The sequence below is a fragment of the Phascolarctos cinereus genome, unplaced genomic scaffold, assembly GCF_003287225.1.
Source record: "Phascolarctos cinereus isolate Bilbo 61053 unplaced genomic scaffold, phaCin_HiC Scaffold_3;HRSCAF=262, whole genome shotgun sequence".
NCBI classification, from domain to species: domain Eukaryota; kingdom Metazoa; phylum Chordata; class Mammalia; order Diprotodontia; family Phascolarctidae; genus Phascolarctos; species Phascolarctos cinereus.
The window spans coordinates 85500820-85526336 of record NW_027555736.1 but is presented as its reverse complement, the minus strand read 5'-3'; the positions used below and the strand labels follow the sequence as shown (position 1 = coordinate 85526336).

The following is a 25517-nucleotide window of genomic DNA, read 5'->3' as shown; positions in this document are numbered from 1 at the left end:
AGATCACTGATAGTGATCAAGACTCCTCCTGTAGAGGTGTGGTGGTAGAAAGAGTTCTAGATTTGAAGTCAGAGGATCTGGTTTCTACTCCTAGCTTCTGACATTCATTAGCTCTATGACCCCAAGTTGGACAAACCATCTCAGCAATCTATGCCTCAATTTTCTCATCTGTACTCTGGGGATGACAGTACTGTGAAGGGAATAACTACATGACCTATCTCATAGGGTTGCTGTAATGAAAACATTATATAATAACTATTATTGTATCACTGATTTGTATTCTACAGAAGCTACCAAGTTGAGTTACATCCCTCAGAAGATGAAAGCTATATTGCAATTTTGGGGGGAGAGGGCGTTCTTAAATGTGTTAGGTGCAGGCCATTGGCAGTGTAGTAGAAAGTTTCCTCTAGTCTGAGAGTCAGAAAACCTAGATTTTAGAGCAATCTCTGATTTGAGATCTTTAAAAACAAGCTTGGTATTTTGGGCTGTAGTTTCCCTTGGTCAAGTGGGGGTATGACTATATGTCACATCTACTGTTAGCAGGCTGAGTGCTGGAGTACCAGAAAAAGACACTGAAATCATAATAATGGCTCGTAGTGACATATTTGAATTATTTAATCAGTCCCAGCTTTAAGAAAAAAGCTAAGGGTTATAAAAGGCCAGGGTTAGTAGGGAATGACCTCCAAAATGGTAGACAGCCTTGCAAAAAGCCTGGGAACAGGAGGCAGAATGTCATTTATGAAGAATTGTAAGTAGGACAGTTTAAACTAGAACACAGAGTGTGTGAAGGGGAGCGATGTGTGATAAGCTAGACAGGTAGGCTGAAGCAAAATTATGAAAGGATTTCAAAGCCAACGATAGAACATCTTGTATTTTATCCTAAAGGTGGTAAAGAGCTCTTGAAACAGCTATCAAATACCTTTTGATTGACCCTCAACTTCATTTCTTAAGCAACTATGCTGTTCCATGACTTCTAGTCTCTCCCCATCACTGGAAGAATATTTGTATCAAGAAGATGGGCCTTTGTCTTGAGGCTGTTAAATGAACTTTGTGTTATCTCCAGACACTTCTTCTCTTATTCAATTCTATACTCATCTCATTGTCCATTTGTAATAATTTTTCAAAGAAAGATGTATGTGTTTGTATGTGTGTATGTTTGTATACATATACAATTCTGTATTACCTCCAAACACAGCTGGCCCTCTTATTCAATTCTGTACCTACCCCATTGTCCATTTACAGGGTCTCTCCAAAAAACATGTATGTGTATGTATGTGTGTGAATGTGTGTGTGTTTGTGTGTATACACCAATAGAAGAACTTTATGGATCATCCATGTAACTTTATATCATGATCTGGACAATCAGCATTCTCCATTCTCTAGGATTGTCCATGGTGGATAGTTAGGCCAAACTCTTTCGAGTGGTTATGAATCTTACCGAGGAGCTCTCTGGTATTCTGGAGCTTGATCAGCCAATCAATCAACACCCATTTTATTAAGTACCTAAGACTGCTAAGCACTATAAAAGTGTTTGCAAGGCCAGATACACTGAAAATAGGAAAAAAATGTCCTAAAACAAAGAACAATTTTATATGCATTCATATCAAAAGGTGACAATGATATCTATATAGTCTGCAATAAAGTGGTCCAGTGGATAAAGCACTGAGTTTAGAGTCAGGAATACCTGAGTTCAAATCTGGCCTTAAATAATTACTATGTAATCCTGGGCAAGTCATGTAAACTCTATTGCCTCAGTTTCCTAAATTGTAAAATGGAAATTAAAAAGTACTTATCTCCTAGAGTTGTTTTAATGATAAAAATGAGATAATATTTATAAAGCACTTAACACAGGGCCTGGCTTATTGTTGGTCCTTTACTGATTCTTATTTTCTTCCTTACTTGCTTCCTTCTTTCCTTCTGTTAAAAATTATACTGAATAGGGGCAGTTAGGGGGTTCAGTGGATAAAGCTCTGGCCTTGGAGTCAGGAAAACCTGAGTTTAAATCCAGCCTCAGTCACTTGACACTTACTAGCTGTGTGACCCTGGGCAAGTCACTTAACCCTGATTGCCTCACCAAAAAAAGCAAAAAAGAAATATACTGAAAGGTACAGTTTGTACACATTTTTATTCATTTTTTTATGGTTTTAAAGAATTGTTTATTAGGAACTTGGTAATCCTCAACAAATATGAACATTTCCATATAAAAGGAAGGGCAGAAAATAGGATCGTTTGTGGAACTATGGATCTATTATATGCAGCTTGTTTTTTTTAAGTGTATATTAAATTTAAGATGGAAAAGTTGTTTGGATCCCCTTCTGAGCTTCCTTCTTTCTTCTATTTTTAAATGTTTCATTGATTATCTCTTTTTTCTTTTCTTCTTTTTTACATCATTGTTACTGCCTCTATTCTCCTCCTACAGTTCTTCCAAAGAAAAACCCAACATGGTAGATGATAATGATGATGATGATGATAATGGTAAGGAGGAGGAGGAGGAGGAGGAGGAGGAGGAGGAGGATAGAGACCATTTCTATAGCACTTTAAGGTCTGCAAGACACTTTACACACATTGTTTCATTTGATCCTCACCACAGCCCCGTGAGGTAAGTGCTATTATTATCTCCATTATACAGATAAAGAAATTGAGGCTGAGAGGTGAATTGACTTGCTCAATGCCACTCAATTAATAAATGCCTGAGGCAGGGTTTGAATTGAGGATTTCCTGACTCCAACATTATCTACAGTCGGTCCAGCAAAATACATTTGTGTGGCATCGGTTTTTTTCTGATTTTTTCTCATTCTGCACCCATAGTTCATCACCTCCCCACCAAGAGGTACATACAGAAGAAGAATCAGCAGTAGTTTTCTGGAATCCTGATTAGTCCTGGTGATATCATAGTTCCTCGGCATCCTGACTGGTCATTGTACCATCACAGCTCTCAGGTTGTTTAAAATTGTTTCTCTTTGCAATGTTATAGTCATTTCATACATTGTTTTCCTTGTTTTGCTCACTTTCCTCTGTATCCCATCATTTCATTCAAGTATTCCAAGGCTTCTTTGAAGCCTTGCTTTTTGTTTTTTTCTCTCTTTTTTACTTTTCGAGACTAAGTCTTTTTCCCCTGCCCAGGCTGGAAGTGGAGTGTCCACTGTCAGGCTGATCTCACTGGAGAGAGGCATATAAGACCTGCTTTGTTTCTGTCCTAGCTCAGTTCTCTCTTTCTCAGGCAGCTCCATCCTCCCCTCCCCCACCCAACCATGAGGCTTGCTATGTTGGCATTGCACTTAATGCAGACACCTCAACTTTGGGCCTACCACTGCTCAGAATTCCTGAATTCAACTGATCTACCAGCCTCAGCCTCTGCAGTGTCAGGGATGAGAGCTGTGTGCCACTGCACCCAGGCTCCCATCATTTCTTACAGTGCAATAATATCCAATTACATTATTATACCATAATTTATATTCAATTATACCCACTTTGCTTCCAGTTCTTTGATATGAAAGATGTGCTTCTACAAAGAGTTGTGTATATTTGTAGTCTATACCTAGCAGAGGCATTTCTGAATAAAAAAGTATGCACATCTTAGAGTCTTTTTTTTTTTAGCATGATTACAAAGTGTTTTCTAGAATGGACCAATTCAATAGTATTATACTTTGCCTAACTTCCCACAATCCCTCCAATAATTGATAATTTCTCTTCTTTTGCCAATAAAATGGGTGGGAAATGGAATCTTATAATTATTTAAATTTTATTTTCTTTTATTATTAGTGAAGTGGAGCATTTTTCATAAGGTTGTTCATAGCTTGTTTTTATTTTTTTAAAAATTGCTTGTTCATATCCTTTGATCATTTTATCTAATAGGAAATGACTCCTTTTCTCATATATTTGAATCACTTCTCTATTTCTGGCATATAAGCCTTTTAACAGAAAAGTTTGCCGTGAAAAAATTCTCCACAGGTAACTGTTTCCCTCCATATTCCAAATGCATTGATCTCCTAATTCTAATTGCATTGACTGTATGAGCAAAATTTATGTAATTAAAATTATGTGTCTCCTGTAAAAATCCCTACTCTTTGTTTTGTCAAGAACCATTCCTTTATCCATAGTTGTGGAAGGTAGCTCCTTCCTTGCTCCTCTAATTTGTTTATGATATGATCTTTTGTAATTGGTTGTGTATTCATCTGGAATTTGTTGTTATATATGGTGTGAGATGTTGGTCTAACCCTAATTTCTGCTTTCCCGGAAGTTCTGGTTGAAAAGTGAATCCTATCCCAGGAGCTGGGGTCCTTGAACTTACTGCTATCATGTGCAGAGATATGAAAAAATATTAAGGATAGGTTTTCATCTCAAGCTTTCTCATTGCTGCTTCTTATTTTGGGAAAGATAATTTTGTTTTCCTTTCTTCCTCCTATTCTCCCTCTCTCCTTCCTTCTTTTTTTTTCTTTTTTCTTTCCTCCTTCCCTTCTTACCTTTCTTCCTTCCTTCCTCCACTCCTCCATTCCTCCTTCTTCCCTTCCTCCCTCCCTTCCTTTCCGTTCTTCTTTCCTCCATCCCTCCCTTCTTCATCCCTTCTTTCCTCTTCCCCTTCCCTTTCTTTTGTTTCCCTTCCCTTCTCTCCCTTCATTTCCCTTCCTTCCTTCCTTTCTTCTTTCCTTCCTTCCTTCCTTCCTTCCTTCCTTCCTTCCTTCCTTCCTTCCTTCCTTCCTTCCTTCCTTCCTTCCTTCCTTCCTTCCTTCCTTCCTTCCTTTCTTCCTTCCTTCCTTCCTTCCTTCCTTCCTTCCTTCCCCTCTCTCTCTCGCTCTCTCTCTCTCTCTCTTTCTTTCTTTCCTTCCTTTTCTGGCTTGGAGAGAAACTCCGAGGTAACTTGTCCTTCACTCTCTGAGGACCCAGAGACTCAGAAACACTCTTGCTTTAAACACTCTAGCCTTACCAGGAATTTCAAAGCATTTCAGTCATGATATAACAACTCTGAGAAAGGTATTCTTTATTGCTCTGTCATATTCCTTCAGGTGCTTTCACTGCCAGAATTCTGTTCTGTGTGTTTGGTTTTCCCCACCCTGATGAATCTTATCCCTGTTCATCTCCCTTGCACATTTGTCTCCTCTGTCTGCCTAGAATGTGTGCCATTTACCATGAGAAGATATTTAAGTTAAGCTCATAATCCAAAGTAGTTGTCAGATTTAGTTAATGCTCATTTGGATGTTTAAGAATTTGTATGCTTGCATATCAACTAATAGTTTCCCAATGTAATTAATATATTTTTCTGTATCATTAATTCATTTATTTTCTTAATCTCAGAGGAAGACATGTAAAAGTGTAAGCTGCTTGGTATGATCTGCAAAGAAGCATCATGAAATGTAAATGTAACAGAAGCCCATGTCTATGAGAGAAGTTTTGCTAACATTACCTCATAGGGCTTTACATAGGCTCATGTGAAAATCCTTTAATAAGTTAAGAGCTATGCAAACAGGTGTTGTCAGCCTGGCTTCTCACTGTTCAGAAGTTTACCTCTCCTCTTCCCTGACCACAAAAGGAGGAAAAGAGAAGCAAATGGGCCATTATTTCAGTCTAGGTGAAAAGATTCACTGATGGAACAGCGTGGCAACTAAATTAACTCAAAGACATGTTATGAAGAATTTATATTTCCTTTTCCCCAGGGATAAAGAAAAGATCATATTTCAGGTCATGTCACTATATAGCCCTCAGCATGCATACTTCAATGCTCACTCTTCAGGCTGGGCCGACAGGATCTTTATTTAGAATGGAAAGGTCAATGGGCTTCATCTGGACCCTCCTTTTGAGTGCAGGTATGTTCCATTCTCACCTGATTTCTGTTCTTTTAATTCCCTGACTGAAAGTTAGAAGATCTTGCCTATTGATAAAGAACACACGTAGCTCTTCTCTAAGCTATTTCCAAGAGGCAGATTTAGGGTCAATGTAGATCAGAATTTCCCAACAGTCATTGCTCTCCAAAAGGGAAATGGGCTGGCTTGGTAGATAGTGGGATCCCCTTCAGTGGAGGTCCTTAAGTAGAGACAAGATGATCACTTGTTGGCAATATTGTGAAGTTTGTTTTTGTTCATGGGTTGGACTACACGGTCTCAGGTGTCTCTGTGCTTCTGCGATCAATTCCAACAAACAACACATCTTCTTATACATAGTGCCAAAGATACATTGAATATGGCAGATCACCTATAGAACTCAGAACAAACGGTAAACATTTTGTGGGATGTTCCATGTACTCTGTCTCATGTATGTCCCACAGCAGTGGTGTCAAGCTAAAATAGAAATGGTTCCCTGCAGGCCACATATTGACTTAGAAAACCTTAGGTTGTATTGTATGTATTAGTTATTTATTTTGTTAAACATCTCCCATTTATATTTTAATCTGGCTTGGTCTGCACTCAAGAGTTTTGCTGGACCACAAGGCCAGTGGGCTGTGAGTTTGATACCTTTGCTCCACAGGCATTTGGAAAGGAGTGGGAGAAGAGTGACAGGTCCTGGTTTTCAGCCTGATAAAAATAGGAAACTATCTCATGTGCAACAAACATCTGGTATCATTAGGCAGGTCAGGGGGAATGTTGTTTGTTCTTCCAACCTCTTAAGGCTTGTTTATAATAAGAAATCACATTTCTAAAGCATTTCAAGATTTATAAAACATTTCCCACTTAGCAACTTCTTGTGAGGTAAGTAGTACAAGTATTATTGTCATTATTTTACATATGAAGATACTGAGGTTTAGAAAGATTAGATGCCTTGGTCAAGCTCACAAATGCCAGAGCTAGGATTTGAACACAGATCCATTGCTCCCAAATCCAGAGCCCTTGTACTATATACACTGTGCTGTCTTTCTAGTTTCTAGATAAACTTGAAAGGCCCTGGAATATACACTATGCTCATATGGGTGCCCAAACTCCTGATTCAATATCTAGAAATCCTTTAGACTTGCTACAGGATTCCTGTTCTTACAGAAAGTTAATGTATGTCTCAAGGGACTTAGGGTTACTTTCTGTATTTTGTATGTTCTGTTGGTATCAGTAGAAAGGTTGATCAGAATGAGAAAGAAAGAAAACCAGAGTGTGCTCAGAAGACATACAGACGAAGAGGCAGATAGAAACACAGAAAACACAAGACAAGGCAGAAGCAAGCCAAATCTGTTCAAATCAACAAGTACTCAGAGTCTCTACTGCATCAAAAGTGTTAGGCAGAGGATTTCTGATGGGGATTGCCTCGGTTTCTCATCATCTTGATTTAAACCTTTTGTATTCCTTGACTATACCATAAGCATTACTGCTGCTGTCTAGAAATCTCATCTATTTCTACAGGCTTCCACTTGAGAACTTTCAACAAAGTCATCTTATTTGGGGGCTGAGAGGTACATGATGGATAGAGCACCAGCCTTGGAGTCAAGAGAACCTGAGCTCAAGCCCAGTCTCAGACACATAGTAGCTGTGTGACCCTGGGCAAGTTGCTTAGCCCTGTTTGCCTTAGTTTCCTCATCTGTAAAATGAGCTGGATGAAATGGTGAATCACTCCAGTATTTTTACTAAGAAAACCCCTAATGGGGTCATGAAGAGTTGGACGCGTCTGAAACGACTCAACAACACCTTAGTTAAGCCTCACAAGTTACTGTGAGCTCAGCAGAATAGGCACTATTATTCTTATTATATCAATAAAAGGAAAACAAGTAGCAGTGTCTTAGACCACAGGTCTGACTGTTCAGGTCTGGCTACTGAACCATATCATGTGAGAATGCTGTCCTCTTTGTTCTAGTTATTCACTAATCCTCTAATTTCCGCCCTAGTCTTTGCCTCAAAGGTCACTAATTCATTCCCAGAAGTCTATCACTAATTAAAACCAAACCATGAAGTCCCAATCAATGCAATCACTGGAATCTTGAAGTTAGAGATTAAGGTAAATCTGAGAGTATTGCTGGAGGCATAAATACATTTGACATTTCCTTGGATTTGCTATTTGGAGCTTTTTTACTTTTCTAAAAGAATAACCAATACGTATTGAGTAAGGGGGGGAACTAAAGCATGACTTTTCTGGCTACCTTGTAGTCACTGGAGTAAAAAGAAAGCTGGCTGCTAAGCTCTAAAACAAAGAACTTAGTATCAAGTTGCCCTTGGTTATCATTCAATTATTTCAAAGTGCTTTGTATTTTATCACTCAGTGGACTTGCCTTGGTGAAGAAGCATGAGATAACATATACAAATGCAGGTTACCAACCCTCAACTATTATTATCTGTATTGACCCATGACAAGGTAAATCCAGTCATGTCAAAAGTCAGTGCATTGTTAGTAAAAGGCCACGGTGATGTTTCTTAAAAGGGAAATAGATTAATTTCCATCGTGTCTGCCTGGTTAGGGAAAGGACTATGTTGTGCTTATGAAACTGAGTGCTGACAGTTTCTTGGAAAAGTACATTCCTCCGACAAAAAAAGTTTCACACATTATTTCACTTGGTTCATATAACAGACCTGTTTAATTTGTATTTTGCTCATGTTTCCTCTGCCAAGGTGAATGGTAATGGACTGGAAAGGATAGGACAAACATGTCTAATACAAAAGTAAGGAGAAAGTAAGAAAACTGCTTTGGATGGGTTCAAGTCATGAGACCCATTCAACTCTGCTGTGCTTGGACTACAGCAAGAGTAATGAATTTTGTTCTGGGAACCACCTTTTGAGAAAGACAATGAGCTGGGTGCAGTGATAGGTGCCTGTTGTAATCCCTGCAATCAGGGAATCTGAGGCTGGCAAATCTAATCAATTTTGGAGGTCTGAACTATAGTGGGCTAAAGTTGATTAGGTGTCTACATTGGCTGGCATTAATATGACAACTCCCTAGGATCTGGGGACCACAAGGATGCCTAAAGAAGGGCAAACTGGCCTGGGTCAGAATAAAGCTCATGTACTGCTCTGTAGTGGGATGACTCCATGAGTGATCCCTTCACTTCCAACCTGGAAGATAGGGAGAGTCAGTCTAAAAAAATGCCAGTGGTAAACTGGTGAGTGTCTGGAGGACAGCAGCCAGTAGAGAGAGGGACCTCAAGCTCATTTTATATGAAGATAGTTTAAAAGAGATGAAAAAGATTTTTTTTGGAGAAAGGGGTTTGTTAGTTGTCTTCAAATATTTAAAGGCTATCGCACAGAAAAAGGATAAGACTTGTTCTCCTTGGCCCTAGAAAGCACAACTCAGAATAGTGGGAAGAAATTGCAAAGAAGCCGGTTTCAGTTCAATAGAAAGAAAAATACCCTGACTATTAGAGAGCAATTCAAAAGAGAAATGATCTGCTTCTGGAGGTAATTGGTTTCCTCAACACAAGCAAAGGTTGAATGACTATTTCTTGAGGACATCATTGAGGGGACTCTTGTTTAGGTGTGGGTTGCATTTGTGGCCTCCACAATTCTTTCAAACTCTGGGTGTCCTGTGATCTCTGAAATTAATATGATAGAACAGAAAACACCTGATCAAATTATCAGGCAAGACAATGCAAAGAGCATGAGTTACGATACATGTTGAGGTTAATAAATGACTCCCCAAAACCTTAGTGAGCAAAATGCTAACTTATTTAAGTGGTTTTGACCTTTTCCCTGAAAATGAGAAATAGAAAATATTTTTCCTTCAGATGCTGTTGTTCAGTTGTAGTTCAGTCACATCTGACTCTTTGTGACCCCATTTGGGGTTTTATTGGCAAAGATACTGTAGTGGTTTCCCATTTCCTTCTCCAGGTTATTTTATAGATAAGAAAACTGAGGCAAAGAGAATTATGTGACTTGCCTAGAGTAATGTGGCTAGTATGTGTCTAAAGGTGGATTTGTCTTCAGGTCTTCCTGACTCTAGCCCAGTGCCCTATCCACTGGCCACCTTGCTGCCCCTTTCCTTCAGATACCAACCCCCCTCCCAACTATAAAGATGTGATTTCTTTCCATATAGATATATAGTCTTGGATAGACATGGATTTCTAAAACATATAAACCATAGAGTGGTACCTAATCTCCATCTGTTTCTATCAATAGGCATTGTGTGGACTGTCTCATCAGAGACAACAAGGATTGGTGAGCATCATCTCAGCCCTTTTGGGTGCCATGTTTTTATTATATATTTCTCATTTTCATGTCATATGCAAGTCCCCTAATAAGAGAATTATGTATAGCTGGAATTAGCTTCCCAGAGGAAATGTTTCTCGCTGGGCCGCTAGGTGCCAAAAACCACTACGGGATATTCCACATTTGGTGACTATGGCCTCATTTTACTTTCTGTCCAGTTTTGAATGCACACCTGAATGTAAATATTTACCTTATCTCATACTCAACTTTCCTGGAAGATGTCACTCCTGGTCTTAGGTGTGGATGATCCCTAGTATAGCTCTCAAACTCTGCTGAAAAGGTACAAGGTAAACTATGCACATGCCTCTTAAAGAGCTGCTGAGAAAAATCTCAGCGAGAACTGACATTCATAATAATCTTAAAGAATGTGAAAAGACACAGACGAGAACAAGAAATAGGTTAAATTTACAGCCTGAGGGCTTTGGGTCAGACAGAAGGAAACTCTAGCTGATGACTATTGACTTCTAATATCCTTAGGTAAATAAGGGTAATAGAACACTTTTTTTGGGGGGGTGAAAAATAGAGAAGGTTGTTGTTTGCCCAGCAGGTTAGTTCTCTTGGAGGGTCTAACACTTGAAATTTATCCTGAAAGAACCATCCATGCTCAGCCACAGGCAGTTTCCCTGGCTGTTCCCCATGCTGGCAATATTCTTCCTCCTCATCTCCACCACCACTTCTACAAACCTTAAGTCCTAACTAAAATACAATCCACAGTAAACCTTTTTCAGCCCCTCAAGTCAAGTGCCTTCTCTCCCTTAACAATCTCCTGTTTATCCTGTACATGGGTTGGGGTTTTTTTCTTACATATCTGTCGGTTGGTTGTTCTCCTATGAGATGGTTAGCTCCTTCAGGACAGGTACTGTGTTTTGCCTCTTTTTCTATCCCCAGCCCTTAGTACAGCACCTAGCACACAGTAGGTGCTTAATAAATCTTTATCCACTGACTGATTTTGTTATTTTTGCCAATCTGATGGGTATTTGGGAGATCTCAGAAGTTTTTAATTTTAATTTGTTATTATTTGGAGCATTCTTTCACGTGACTGATACATTCATTTTCTCCTGATATGAATCATTTTTTAATCCCTTATTTGTAAAGATACCTAAATCCCTGAAGGTATCCTGAACAATACTGGGGAATGGAAAAATATTTCCAATGTGTATCATGGATGGAAAGCCCACCTTTCCACCACCTTCTCATATTTTTGTTTTGTTTTTAGCATCACCTGTCTGTGGTGGAATTCTCACAAAGCCTTCGGGGAAATTCTCCAGCCCCAAGGGACCTACACAGTCAGTGCCCTTCAAGTGTATCTGGTACATCCAAGTGGCATTCTCTCACAGAGTCTCACTGGCTTTTCCTCACCTCAAGTAAGTACTACGGATTTCATTTTCCATAGAATCTTTTCTTATACTTCCAATGTGTAGAGACGCATTACTATATCTTTCATAAGCTTTATCCATTAGCCTTAGTACTAGAGCCAAATGTCTACCTCTCCCATAGGTAGGACCAGGATATATGCCAGGAATAAGTAGCTGTCTGGATGGCATGAGTTGAGGGAGCTCAACAGGCCCCCTTGACCTGCTGTGGGGACTGAAATTTCTAATATCTGCCAGAGGTATTTGCATTTGGATTGAATTAAGGTGTTGCATGATTACACACAGCCTGAAAGCTGGAATTTCCTCACAACAACCAGAGAAGGCAGTTTATGAAAGTATTACTAGCTCCAGTTTATAAAAGTGGAAACTGAGGCTCAAAGATTTTAAGCAACTTGTCTTTGATCATAGTGATAGTAAGTGGCAGAGTCAGGACTTGAATCAGTCTCCTGACTCCAAGCCCAGTTTTCTTTTCACAATACCATACTGCTCTCCTTTGTTTGATGTAATGTATGATCAGGAAATGGACTTGGAGAAAGAGGAGACAGAGTGATGGAGAATTAATATGAGGTAGCTGGAGATAATCCAGAGCATAGGAGGATGTTTGGGTTGGTGAAAAGGGAATCAAGAGAGCACTGATGGAGACAGCTAGATGGTGCAGTGGATAGAGCAGTGGCCCCAGAATCAGGAGGACCTGAGTTCAAATACAGCCTCAGACACATAACACTTACTAGCTGTGTGACTCTGGACAAGTCACTTAATTCCAATTACCTTAGAGAGAGAGAGAGAGAGACAGAGAGAGAGAGAGAGAGAGAGAGAGAGAGAGAGAGAGAGAGAGAGAGAGAGAGAGAGAGAGAGAGAGAGAAACACTGATGAGGGAAGGACAAGGTGCAACCAAGGTCTACTTCACAGTGTTGCCTTGTCTGTGTGCTCATGTTGAATAAATAGATTTTCTGAAATGGTTCTCCTTTGCCTTCATCTTCCCTTTAAAATAATGTTTATGAGCTACTTAGATCTGCAGAGCACTGGACTACCAGTCAGCATTCACCTGAAGTCTGGACTTTGTTACATCACGCCTTTATTGTTTTATGGAGGAGATTTTGGCTTGTGACAGAGGAAAACACCAAACACCTTAACATCTTTGTTATCCCAAACAAAATATGGTCTTTTTGATAAGGGGTAAATTATCCATTTCTGAAAGTGTTCATGCTGAGGCTAGATGAATCCTCAGGTTAGGGATACAATAGATTCCTTCTTTAGGGAAGAGATTGGTCTAGCTGGCCCAGAGGGCCCCTTCCATCTGTAAGAGTTTATGATTCTAGAGTCTCTGAAGCCCAGAAAGAGCCTCCTACTACTGTACCTTATTTTGTCCATTAGAAAATGATTATGGTCATTTTCAAACTGTGATAGGAGGAGTCAGTAACTCAGTCAAAGATCATTTATTAAGTTTCTACTATGTGCCAAACACTGTTCTAAAAGTTCTGAGGATACATGGAAAGGCAAATGACAGTCCTTGCTCTCAAGGAGCTCACTGTCTAAAGGGAGGAGACAATATACAAAGAACTACAGTTTCAATCAATGACTCCCAGGTGGGAAAATATTGAGGAGGGATGCAAAAATCTCTGAGGATAAAATGAGGCAGTTTGAAGACAATTATGCTCACAGAAAATGCATAGGTGGGTAAAACTAGTCAATAAAAGCTGACGTATCCCTCAAGAAGCTATTTTAATTCTTGCCTCTTTTACTCCTTAAGCCAAATCATTCAGTAAAATTTTCTTACTGAGGCAGTATATTATAGCAGATCTAAGAGCCAGGAGACCTGGGCTCTAGCCCATTTTGTAACTGATGTAGTTTTTGAATGTTGAGAACATTATAATTTCTCTGGGCCTTTGCTTTCTCGTCTGTCAAATGTGAGTAACAGTCATTACTTCATAGGGTTATAGTAGGGAAATAATGGGATAATTTATGTGAAAACCTTTTGAAATTAATGGAAGCTCTAAACCAATAAAAGATTGTACCATATTATCAATAACAATTATTTATTCTTATTCATGTATATGGAGAGAAACAATGTGGTGTAATGAATAGAGGGTTGGTCTTGTAATCAGGAAGACTTAGGCTGAAGTGCTGCTTCTGACACATGCTAAATTTGTATTCATGTCATAAATTCTCAGTGCTCCCAAGCAGCTCTCTAAGACCCTAAGTTACAGAAGATTGGTGGAGGGAGCTTCCACTAAGGGAGTGCCTCACATCAATAAAATCACAAATCTAGGTTGAGATGTCCTCCTTCTCTCTCCTCTGTGGTATACACACACACACACACACACACATATGTGTGTATGGTGTGTATTTGTGTTTATGTGTGTACATGAAGATAATATGTGTATGTGGTTATGTATGTATATGTATATATGTGCATTGTGTGGTGTATGTATCTATAATGTACATGTCTGTGGCTAATATATGTATATATGCATGTGGTATGTATGTGTATGTATTGTGTCTTTAGATAATTAACAGTGATTGGCCAATATTATTCATTACTTGGAAACAAAAGTGGGGAAGTTGCGGTTTCTAATTCTAACTTTGCTGCTTACTAGTTTGCATGACTTTGAGCCCATTATCTAGCTAGCATCTTTGTCTCTCAGCTCCCCAGTCTGATCAGTGAGGAGTTTAGATTGGGTGACTTCTTAGGATATTTTCAAGCTCTACATAATACGTTCCAGTGATATACGCTGTAATGCCAGATAGAAATGATTTGGGGGTTATTCATTATATTGTTCTCTCTATAGTGATGTTAATACAGTGGTTGAATAATGAGAACATATCTACAAATTGACTTGAGAATCAAATCTCTTGAGCTGGCCTGCCTTTGACGAGGGCAGGGACTGTATCTGAATTGCATTTTTTTCTGGTACCTAGCACAGTACTTCACACTCATAAAGCCATATCCATTTTTGATGTGGAACCCCTTATTAGTGCCAAGACTTTTGGTGGCACAAAATTTCTCTTCCAGGTCATTGTTAGCTGAGGCTGCTGGGGAGGCAGGGGCTGTTTCCAAGGTGTATCTGCCCTGGAGTTGCTTCCTGGAGTGATGGCAACATAAGTTAGGCTAGAAATTAGACTTGTAGTTTTGGGCATTGCCGTTTCCACATTATTGGGCTCAGGGTGCTTGGTTATCTCTCTCGTGGTCTTCTAGTAGACAGAAAAACATATTTTCAAGGAGAATGACATTAGACAGACTATATGTATTTTTTTACCTTCACATTCAGTTTACGCTGCTCCACTGAATATGTTGAAGTACTTGATGGGACCCCAACTTCTCGTTCTTTGGGGAAAGTATGCAATGGATTCTACCTCACCTACCAGTCCTCTTCAAACATCATGACCGTTGTGTTCTCTAGAAATTCGAGCCAGTCCTCTACTTGGTTTGATGGCTATTACTACGCTGAGCTGGAAGGTAAGTGTGGGTGAGCCTCAGATGACTCCTATCACCTAGGACAATACTACTGCATGAGAAGTGCATTCATTTCTGTGTTCAGCAATTCAGAAATATAGACCAAGCAATTAATGTTCTGGATTAAGTTAGGAGGCTCTTCGACTCCCAGAATGAAAAGAAGGGGAAGGGAAGAAGTCTTCTTCTATAGGATATCAACATTCAAAAGTAAAATATTTGGCTCAGTATTAAGGTGTTTTTTAATGTCCAGATGTTTGGTGTGTTATAGCCTTGGTGGGTGTCTTTTTCCCCAGATTTCATACTCCATTCAGATGTTTGTACACACTCCTATAATTTTGTTAAAAGGAAATGTCTAACCATATAATAAGCTCTTTGGAATGCATGAATGTTATATAAATATGTATACACACGTGTGCATATGTATATAAATATGTGTACATATATGCATGCATATATATATATGTATATATGTGTGTGTGTGTGTGTGTGTATGTGTGTATCACATTCTGTGGCTAAAAGTTACTCCTAAACCCCAAATCTGTCTTGTGGGCCAGGGAACACATATTCATTAATTTGACAAATATTTACCAAGTGCCTGTGAGCTGCTAATCAATGTGAGGGATACAGAAATAGCCTGATACTTGAAGTTGTCAATAAGAAGCTTATGGTGTGGTTGGGGAACTAAGGTATACATACGTAAAGGTGACTAACAATACAATTTGGTGTTGATATAAGGAAAGAGTCACCAACAATTAGAACTTGAATGAATTTCCTTCTTTAGCAATGAGTTCTCATCTGTGAAAGTCCTGGAGTACAGACTGGGTAGCCACATGCTGGGGGTATTACAGGGAGTATTGCTGTTTGAAGTATATGTTAGACTACATTACCTTTAGATCCCTTAAAATGCTGAGATTCTGATCCTGAAGGATGATGGCCCAAGAATGTCATGTCATCATTGTTTTCATATATATGTGTATATTATATATATATATGTGTGTGTGTGTGTGTGTGTGTGTGTGTGTGTGTGTGTATACACATATATATGTCAAGGACATGCAATAGTTTCTATTCCAAAAGGAAAAGAAAATCATGAGTCAAGGAAGGCTTCACGGAGGAGGTGGCAATTGTGCATGCACTTAAAGATTGATAGGCTTTAGACATCCATAGAAGGAGAATGGAATTTCAGACAAGACAAATGATCAGAAGTGCCAAGTCAAACATTCAATGGCATGTCTGGGCAGTACTGAGAGCAGAAAAAAAGAGAACCATCTCCCTGGTTCTTTATAGATTCTCCCAAGGATTAATTTTGGTTAAGCCTATATAGGCCAAATATTATAGGATGGTTAAAAAAAAAGAATGCTGGATTTGGAGTGAAAAGATGTGGGTTCAGATCCCAACTTTACTGTTACATGACATTGAAAAAGTCTCTTAAACCTTCTCAGTTTTCTATAAGGTCAGTTACAACTCTAAATCTCTATCTATCTATCTATCTATCTATCTATCTATCTATCTATCTATCTATCTTATCTATCTAATCTGCTTCTGGACAAGGAGAGCAAAATGAAGAGTAAGAAATATAGCAAAGAGAATGGAATGGGACTCAGGGAGAGACAAAGCATGCCAATGATGGGTACTCTGGAATATAGAAAGTGGAGGCATGGCCTGAACAGAAACTTGGATATGTATGGTATCTGGTTACATGAAGGAAAGGTGAGCATTGCATATGTACATCCTTCCTTATTCCAAGGCTACCACAATCTGAGGCCTTAAAATCTTGTGTAAAGCTCACTGACATTTTTCATGAATAAGAATAATCTAAATCTTAATATTGACTTTTCCTGTTGTTCTGATCTTCCAGCTCCTACATCAATCACAGTGCCAACAAGTAAGTAATGCTTCTTTTCTTGAGTCAAAACCATGCCATGATAGGGGAGTTGTTTGTGGGTTTCTGGTGATCTTTGTGGATGAAGGAAAGAGGGTTTCAGAAGGATATAATAATAGTGTCAATAATCTCAGTTGTTTTATTTTCTAGTTGCTATGTCTTGGGCTCTTGTCTCTTTCCTCTCTTTCTAATTTTAGAGCTAGCACTCAATGCTATTAAATTAGGGCAAGTAGATGGCAGGATGGTGCCAGTCTTGGGATTAAAGGAACCTTGATTCTAGGAAGGCCCAGCCATTAGTTACTACTTCAGTAGCCTTGTTATTGTTATTTAATCATTTTTCAGTCATGTCCAATTCTTTGTGACCCCATAGAGGATTTTTTTTTTCGGGAAAGATACTGGAGTGGTTTGCCATTTCCTTCTCCAAATTATTTTACACATGAGGAAACTGAGGTAAACAGGAAATGCCTTACCCAGGGTCACACAGCTAGTAAGTATCTGAGGCCAGATTTGAACTCAGAAAAATGAGTCTTTCTGACTCTAGGCCCTGCACTCTCTCCAATGTACCACCTAGTTGTCCCTAGACATACCTAGCTATGTTAGCCTTAGGCATATCATTAAGAATGACTAATAGAGTGTTTAGCGTGAAATTAGTAAATTCTGAGTTTAAATCTTGCTTCTGACACATACAAGATGTGGCAAATTATCCTTTGTGAGTGATACTTTCCTTTTCTATAAAAATGGGGATAGTAGGATCTGTAGTGCCTCCTTCCCAAGGCTTCTGTGAAAATCAAATGAGAAAATGGATGTAAGGTGTTTGGAAAAATTTCAAAACGCTTTATAAATGTTGGTTATTGCTATTAACTTCTCTGGGACTAAGTTTCCTCATCTATAAAGTCGGAATCATAACATCTACTTTACAAGTTTATTTGGACAAGACCTGTGATTTCATTTGTTAGGGAAATTCCAACACAGAAATTCTTTAACCAATGCAGATTGGTGCTGTTCTCCAACTTAGAGTCTTAGAGAGTGGACTAGGGGTATTGGGGGGCTAAGTGACTTACCTAAGGTAATAGCTACCACGCAGGCCATGAATTCAGGTCTTCCAGGAATAGTTCTCTATCCACCATTCCATATTCCTTCCCTGCTAAACAGATGTGGAAATGGTTTAGTAAATATGTGATTGGTATCTATCTATCTATCTATCTATCTATCTATCTATCTATCTATCTATCCATTCATCCATCCATCCATTTATCCATATGTGTATGTATGTATATGTATATATATATACATATATAAATATGTATGTTTGTAGATATGTTCACACAATATATTATTGTTGTTGTTCAGTCATTCAATCATTCAGTCATGTCAGACTCTCTGTGACCCCATTTGAGGTATGTATAAATGTACATATTAAGGTAGTATTATATTACATAGAGTATAATACAATACAGTACAGTACAGTATAGTATCAACAGTATTGTTGTAGAGACTGCATAGTGTGATGGAATTCCTTGGAGGCAAGGGACCATAATTGAGGTCCTTAGCCTTGCCACTTACTAGCTACATGACCTTAGACCTTAGTCATTTCACTCCTCATCTTCTTTTTACATCAAATAAGAGGGTTGAACTAGTTGGTATGAGATGCCCTTTAGCTTGAATATTCTATGATTTTGTGATTATTTGGACTAAATCATTCAGATTAACAGGGGTTAAATCCTGACTCTCCTTTAAATTAGACTTTGTAGATGTTACTCAAGAGGTCGATGGTAGAGGTAAAGCAGTCATCTGCAGATATTAATAAACAATGTTCTGTCAGTCCATCCAAACAACAAATTTCAGTCAGAGTATTACTCTGGTCAAAATTGGGTAAGAAAAAAGGACAGAATAAGAGGTATGGAGAAACTAGGAGTAGAACTCCAAACAAATGCATAGATCAGGCAATCTTACAACTACAAAGGACCTCTCCAACTCTCACTTTATTTAATTTTTAAAAATGCTTTACTGGTAACAACTCTCATTTTATGTATGAGGAAAGCAAAGCCCCAAGAGGTAACTTGTCTAAGCTCTCACAGACAGTGATGGAGTCAGGACTTAAGCCCAAGTGTCTTGACTCTTTCAACTTGACCATGTTGTCAACTGGTCCTTTTTTCCTCCCTTTGTAGCTGCTCTACCTTGTGGAGGTCTACTTATCCAGCCCAAAGGGACATTTTCTGGCCCATTGTATCTGGAAAACTATCCACACAGTGTGCAATGTGTCTGGGAGATCAAAGTGCCAAAGACCTACCAGATAAGCCTTACCCTGAAAACATTCGAGTAAGAAGACAACTGGATTGTTGATATTAAGAAAACTCTCAGTCCATCTTTACCTAATTGGTTTGTTGGGTCTTTATTTCCATCAGATCTGGAAAATTAGGTTTTGCATTTCATTGTCCTACCTAGGTTATTCATGTGGAAGCTCCAATCCCTTTATAACGCTGATATGGGAGGTATAAGACTAAAACTGGCCAAATGGGAAAATCAGATTTTAGTTGCCTTTTGCCATATGGAATTATAACCCTCCACAAAACTGTGAAACCTGCTGAATTGCTCTCAGCACCCCTAAATTCTCTTTATGTACCCTTTCCTGCTTTCACTGATTAACAGATTGTTAGAGCTGGAAACAAACCTTAGAGGTCATCTAAGGTTTGAGGAGCAACGTGGGAGAGTGCTGGATTTGGAGTCAGAGAACCTTGTTCAAATTCTGTTTTGTCTGTTATGTATAACCTATGACCTTGGGCAAGTAATTTATCCTCTTTGGGTGTCAGATTTCTCCATTTTTAAATGAATTGGGTCAAATGACCTCAAAAGTCCCTTTTAGCCCAAAATCTATGGTCCTATGATTTTTATTGGACAGAAATAATTTGCCCAAAGTCATGCAACCAATTAGTGGAGAGCTGGGATTAGAAAGCAGATCGGATGATTCCCAGCTTGGTGCTGTCTTCTGCACTAGTCTATCTCTCGGGATGTTGTGGCAAAATAACGATAATAACAATTATAATCATAACAATTATACAGCTTGCATTTGTAAGGTCATCAGAAGCTATAGTTGATAACACAGAAAACACAAAGACATTTAGCTGTAAGAAGATTTGTTACAGAATAGAAGTTATTCCTTCCCTTACCCCTACCAAGCTCAAAGAAATCTTTTGAACTCTAAAAAGTAAGAGTTTCTATTTACATGAGCCTTGCTTGAAAGCTTATCTGCATTTCAACCTTGCTACAAAACTTTATCATTGTTTCACCTACAAGACTGTCCATTTATCAGCCTGATAGTGTGGACTGAGATGAAGAGAGTTTGAAGGAACAAGGACAAAGAAGAGATTGTGACTCATCCCTTTGAGAAGACTAGAAACCAGTTTCTAAGATGCAGGTACTCATGTGAAAAGAGGGAAGATAAGTGAGCCCCCAGGGCTTCCTGAGATAGATAGAAGTGAATTTGTTAAATGAAATGTTAACATGCTAATTACAATGTATATTCTTCTGACAGGTCAATCCCTTCCTCAAGGGAGGGCTCTCTAATGGTGAAATTTTAGACACATTGTGCCTAGGTAGGGTACTTCATTAATATGTGGTCTCTAGGGTACCCACCCTAATTACCCCAGTTGGTAATAACCTACCTCCTTGGATTTCATATAGTTCTTTGGTTTTTAACCCTCTAATACAGATTTTAAGTAAGGACATATATTATAGCTACCTGAGTTGTTATATTCCTTCTAACAGACTATGAAGAAGTGGATTTTTTTTCATATATTGGTTAGTTTTGCTGAATACTTTTTCCCTTCTCTTTTTTTTATTATTTTATTAGAAGGATGGCTTTCTAGAAGGGGGTGGGAGAAAGATACAGTGAAAAATTAAGTGATGATAAAACAAAAGATGTCAATAAAAATTTACTTTGGAAAGAAATCAGATAATTTCAATATAGAGTACAGGCAAAACAACGGAGCCCTCTTCTCTCATGGGCTAGAGTTAAAACCCTACTACCTTACTCAGACTCATGCTCTGATTCCCTCAAAGCAATGCTACTATTTAAATTGAAAAATCATTCAGCAGAGCAGAGATGAGCTTTTCTGGAGCTCAATACTCGGGTGGTCAGGGTTCTTCTACTCCACCTTCTCCAGGACCTCAAAGTTCCTAGGAATCTCACTCAGTGTTCAAAAAACAAGGCCATACCCATTCTCTCTAAGGTGAGGGCTAATATAATAGCTGCTGAATGTTTCTGAAGAAGGTTGGCTGGGACTCTTAGGGCTCCAAAGTGGAGCCCTTGCCTTTGTAAGAATTATTATGGCCTTGGTTTTTGAGTATTGAGTGAGATTCCTAGGATCTTTGAGGTCCTGGAAGAGGTGGAGAAGAATTCTGACCACATGAGTATTGAACTAAGGGAAAGTGTGACTTCACCATTCATCTCTGCTCTGCTGAATGGTTTTGCAGTTTAAATAGCATGGGTTTGAGGAAATCAGAACAAGAGTCTAAGTAAGGTAGTAAAGTTTTAACTCTAGCATAAAATCTCAATGGTCTCATTTTCTAGGACAAGCTCATGCGAGATGAGGGCTCTATTGTTTTGCCTGTACTCTAAATTGAAATTATCTGATTATTTCTTTCCAAAGTAAATTTTCATTGACATCTCTTACTTTCATATCATTTACATTACATTTCTCTCCCACCCCTTCTAGAAAGCCATCCCTTACAATTAAAAAAAAAAAAGTAGGAAGGAAAAAAAGTTCAGCAAAACTAATATATCAAAAAAAACCTCACATTATATTCAGTGTTCCATATGCATGGTACCCCACTTCTGCAAAGAGTCAAGGGAGGTATCTTCTTTTTTTGAGGCCAGTCACTAAACAGTATCAGTCATTTGTGTCAACATAATGCAAAAGAAACTTATTGGGTTCCTAACATTTTCAATTAGTTGTTTTGGTGACATCTTGATACAACCCCAAATATTCCTGTTGAGCTCTTTAAAGAGTATGACACCAGAATAAGCATTTAGATTTTTTTAAAAGGCAAATCATTATTTTTAAGAGCTGGACACCAAAGAACATAAATCTTTCTCTTGGGCAGTGGTTCTCAAGGTGTGGACTCCTAGAGATCCCTAGGACCTTTCAAGGGAACCATTAGGTCAAAACTACTTTCATGGTAATACCAAGATATTTCAATTTCTAATATTGAAAATATGCAGAGATATAACCCACTAAATAAAAACTTTTGTGGGTCCTCATAATTTTTGATTGCAATTAGGAGTCCTGAGACCAAAAAGTTGATAACTGTTGTTCTAGGGAGTAGAGGAAAATCTCCCACTTCTCAATTATAGTGACCAAGGATATGTGGGAGAGTGTCTCTGTAGTATAGTAAAAAGTTCATTGAATTTGGCATCTTTAATTCAAGTCTTCAGTTTGAATCCTGGTTTTATCACTTATTAGCTATGTGACCTTGGGAAAGTCACTTGACTTCTCTGAGACTTAGGTTGTTTTCTATAAAATGGGGATGAGAATACCTGTTTCATACTACCTTGAAGGGTTGCCATTAAGGGATACATGACAAATTATGTGAATGATTTTTTAAATGAAAAATTACATTTATAAATATCAGGCATTATTATATATTTAAAAAAACCCAGTGACAAATGCAAAAGTATTTAGCACCTATGATATACCAGGCATTTACCACCACCACCACCATCCTGCTCAGTTTGGTGCCTGATAAGCTTTAGCCTTATTGTGGTTCAGATCTCCTGAGCTCAAACAACCCACCAACATGAGCTTCCACCAGTAGCAGGGATTACAGGCATGAACCACCATGCTCCACATCATTTCTCTTGAAAAAATTGGCTCCTAATGTATGAATGTCCCAAATGCCTGAGTGATGATATAACCTCAATTTTAATTTCTATTTCCCAGGGATGAACTCTCTCTTAACTGTTCTTCGAGCCATGTTGACATCTTTGATGGATCCCAGAGCTCATCTGACCTGCTAGGGCGTTTCTGTGATGCTTCCAATGAGACATTTTTGTCTCCTTCCAACAAGATGAAAGTACAATTTTCTAGTGACTCATTTGTCACCAAATCTGGATTCCAGGCTTCTTATTTTGCTCTTCCACAGGATAATAATGACACAGGCAAGGAAAAAACATGTTTCTATATCCCCATCCCTACTCCTTCCCTACCCCACCAATCTCAGGTTGCCTAAGTGCTAGAGGATAAAACAACAACCCAAAACAAAACCACCTCATTTATGATTCATGTTCATACCTAGCCTTATCTAGCCTTTGTTTAGAGGAGTTTTCACCAATCTGAGGCTTAGTCAAAATTCTTAACATTGCACATCTTCCTTTTTCTTGGCTTAGAAGATTTGGGTGGTAGATGAAAAAGGAAATGAGAAAGAGAAAGAGAGAGAGAGAGAGAGAGAGAGAGAGAGAGAGAGAGAGAGAGAGAGAGAGAGAGAGAGAGAGAGAGAAAGAGAGAGAGAGAATTTTAAGTGTTCAACTTCAGAGAAACAATACTCAGTTGAAATAACAGCAAAAGCAGCTCGTTCTTATACAACACTTGAAAGTTACTGAGTTGTTTACATATATTATCTCATTTGATCCTTACAACAATCCTGTGAGATAAGTAGCATAAGTGTTATTATCCTCTTTTTACATATGATTTAATTTAGGCTGAAGAGTCAAAGTGATTTGCCCAGGATTCCACAGCCAGCAAATAGTAGTGACAGCATTGAAACTCAGATCTTCTGACACAATTTTCAGAGCTTTTTCTATTAATGCCACACTTTCTCAGAATAAACCATATTCATGTTATGTAGGCAGTATGGCTCAGTAGATAGACTGTTAGACTTTGAGCCAGGAAGACCTGGGTTCGAATCCTGATTCTGATACTTACTAAGTTGTTTTGCTCTAAGTAAATCTTCTAATCTTTGTGTGCTTTATAGATGATAGCAACTCCCTAGAATTTATCTATTGAAGTATATATGGATTTAGATCTGAAACAGGGTAAGGAGCTCCTATATCTGGAATTATGCATACCATTGAAATCACAGATGCTTCATGAATTCATGTTATGTATTCATTTGTGGCCATTGTTAATTCTTTCATAAACCTAGATGAGGACCTCAGGGAAATCCCAGCAGAGGTTAGACTGACTAGGAGAATGTGGCCAGATTGAGTAGGGGACTAGCCTGATAGGCCCTACCATTTCCTCAGTGCTATATCGGCAAAGTCATTGCAATCATCTGTTTCTGATTCCTCCTCACAATGGATCTCTGACCTAAGTGACTATTGTTAGCTTTGAAGACAAGATCCAGATTTATAAAGTATTTGGTGCAATTTAGCATCTCATTCAGGACTATAAGGCTGCAACCCAAATTTCTGTTCTATCGCTCAATCCAAAGGAGCCATTCCTTGCCTCTGTAGAAATTTCCTTTTCTAACAGCACCGTTGAAAGATCTGGAAGTGGTTGGTATTTCTCATTGGAGATATATCTTTCAGCCTTGCTTGAATGAGAAAACTTGCCCATCACTGAGGTCCAGTGTTCCTGATTCTAAAAAAATGTGAGAAAAATCTAAGCCACCTTTACCTCACTAAAGCTGGCCCTCAAACCACCATTCCCAGCAGGTATCAGGCAACCTCTGGGTTTTATTTGATCACACTTTGTGGTGGATTTATTTTTCCTTATATTTCTAAAACAATGTATATTTTCAAAGATTGTTCAAATACGTAACATCATAGATTTAAGAGCTACAAGGGATCTTCAGGTCAATGAGTCTAACTTCCTCACTTCACAAATGAGGAAACTGAGTCAAAGAGAAGTTAAATGACTTGTTCAGGTTCACACAGTTAGTCAAGTATCTGAATCAGGATTTGAACTTCCATGACTTCAAGTCTTGTGTTCTATTCACTATTCCATGCTTCCTCTACTAGAACTTAAAGGGCATCTATTCCAAACTCCTTATTTGACATATGAGGAAATGGAGACCCAGAGAGGTCGCGTAGTTTGTCTAAGGTCTCACAAGTAGTAATTAGAAGAGGCAGGGTTCAAATTTTTTTCTTCTGACTCCAAATCCAGATCTCTGTCCACTGTGCTATGTTCCCTCTCATAATAATCTCACATGGCCCCAACTAATCCTCACAAAGATGCTGTAAGTCAGATTCATGTTTCTGTCCTCATTTGACAATGCAGTCATTGAACCTCAGAGAGGTTAAATGATTTGGCAAAGACCACATGAATAGCAAGTAGCAGAGCTTAAACTAGAACTCAGGACTCTTGTGTAATAATACAATCCTCCCCCCACTACTTCTCCACTAGCACTGTCACGCACAGAAGATCAGATGTATGCAGCAGTCAACAAGCAATATCTGCAGTCACTAGGTTACAGTGCTGAGAATATATTTTTGCACAACTCATCCTGTGAGCCTGAAGTCATCACAAGATACATAATATTCAGCATCCCATTTAATGGTTGTGGAACTGTCATACAGGTGAGAAATCATGAACTTCAAGTACAATCAAACCTCAGTACAATCAAGCCACAGAACTCTAGAATTAGACACCATCAGAGGTCATAGGGACTCCTGAGAACATTGGGTCCTACTTCATCACATGAGACTGAGTGAGGTGAATAATAAATAGTAGCTCACATTTATGGAGTATTAGAAGGTTTACAAA

At 38.6% G+C, this 25517-nt stretch overlaps 1 protein-coding gene across 1 annotated transcript; it reads left to right on the top strand.

Moving 5' to 3' along the window:
- Positions 1–5700: 5700 nt before the first annotated feature.
- On the top strand, positions 5701–25312 carry SPADH (spermadhesin family member). Its single transcript, XM_020964141.2, has 7 exons — positions 5701–5801; positions 10017–10055; positions 11323–11470; positions 14749–14936; positions 16792–16818; positions 18984–19134; positions 25158–25312. The coding sequence occupies exons 1-7, from the start codon at positions 5702–5704 to the stop codon at positions 25231–25233; spliced, it is 729 nt and encodes a 242-aa protein (XP_020819800.2). The 5' UTR covers position 5701; the 3' UTR covers positions 25234–25312.
- Positions 25313–25517: the final 205 nt, after the last annotated feature.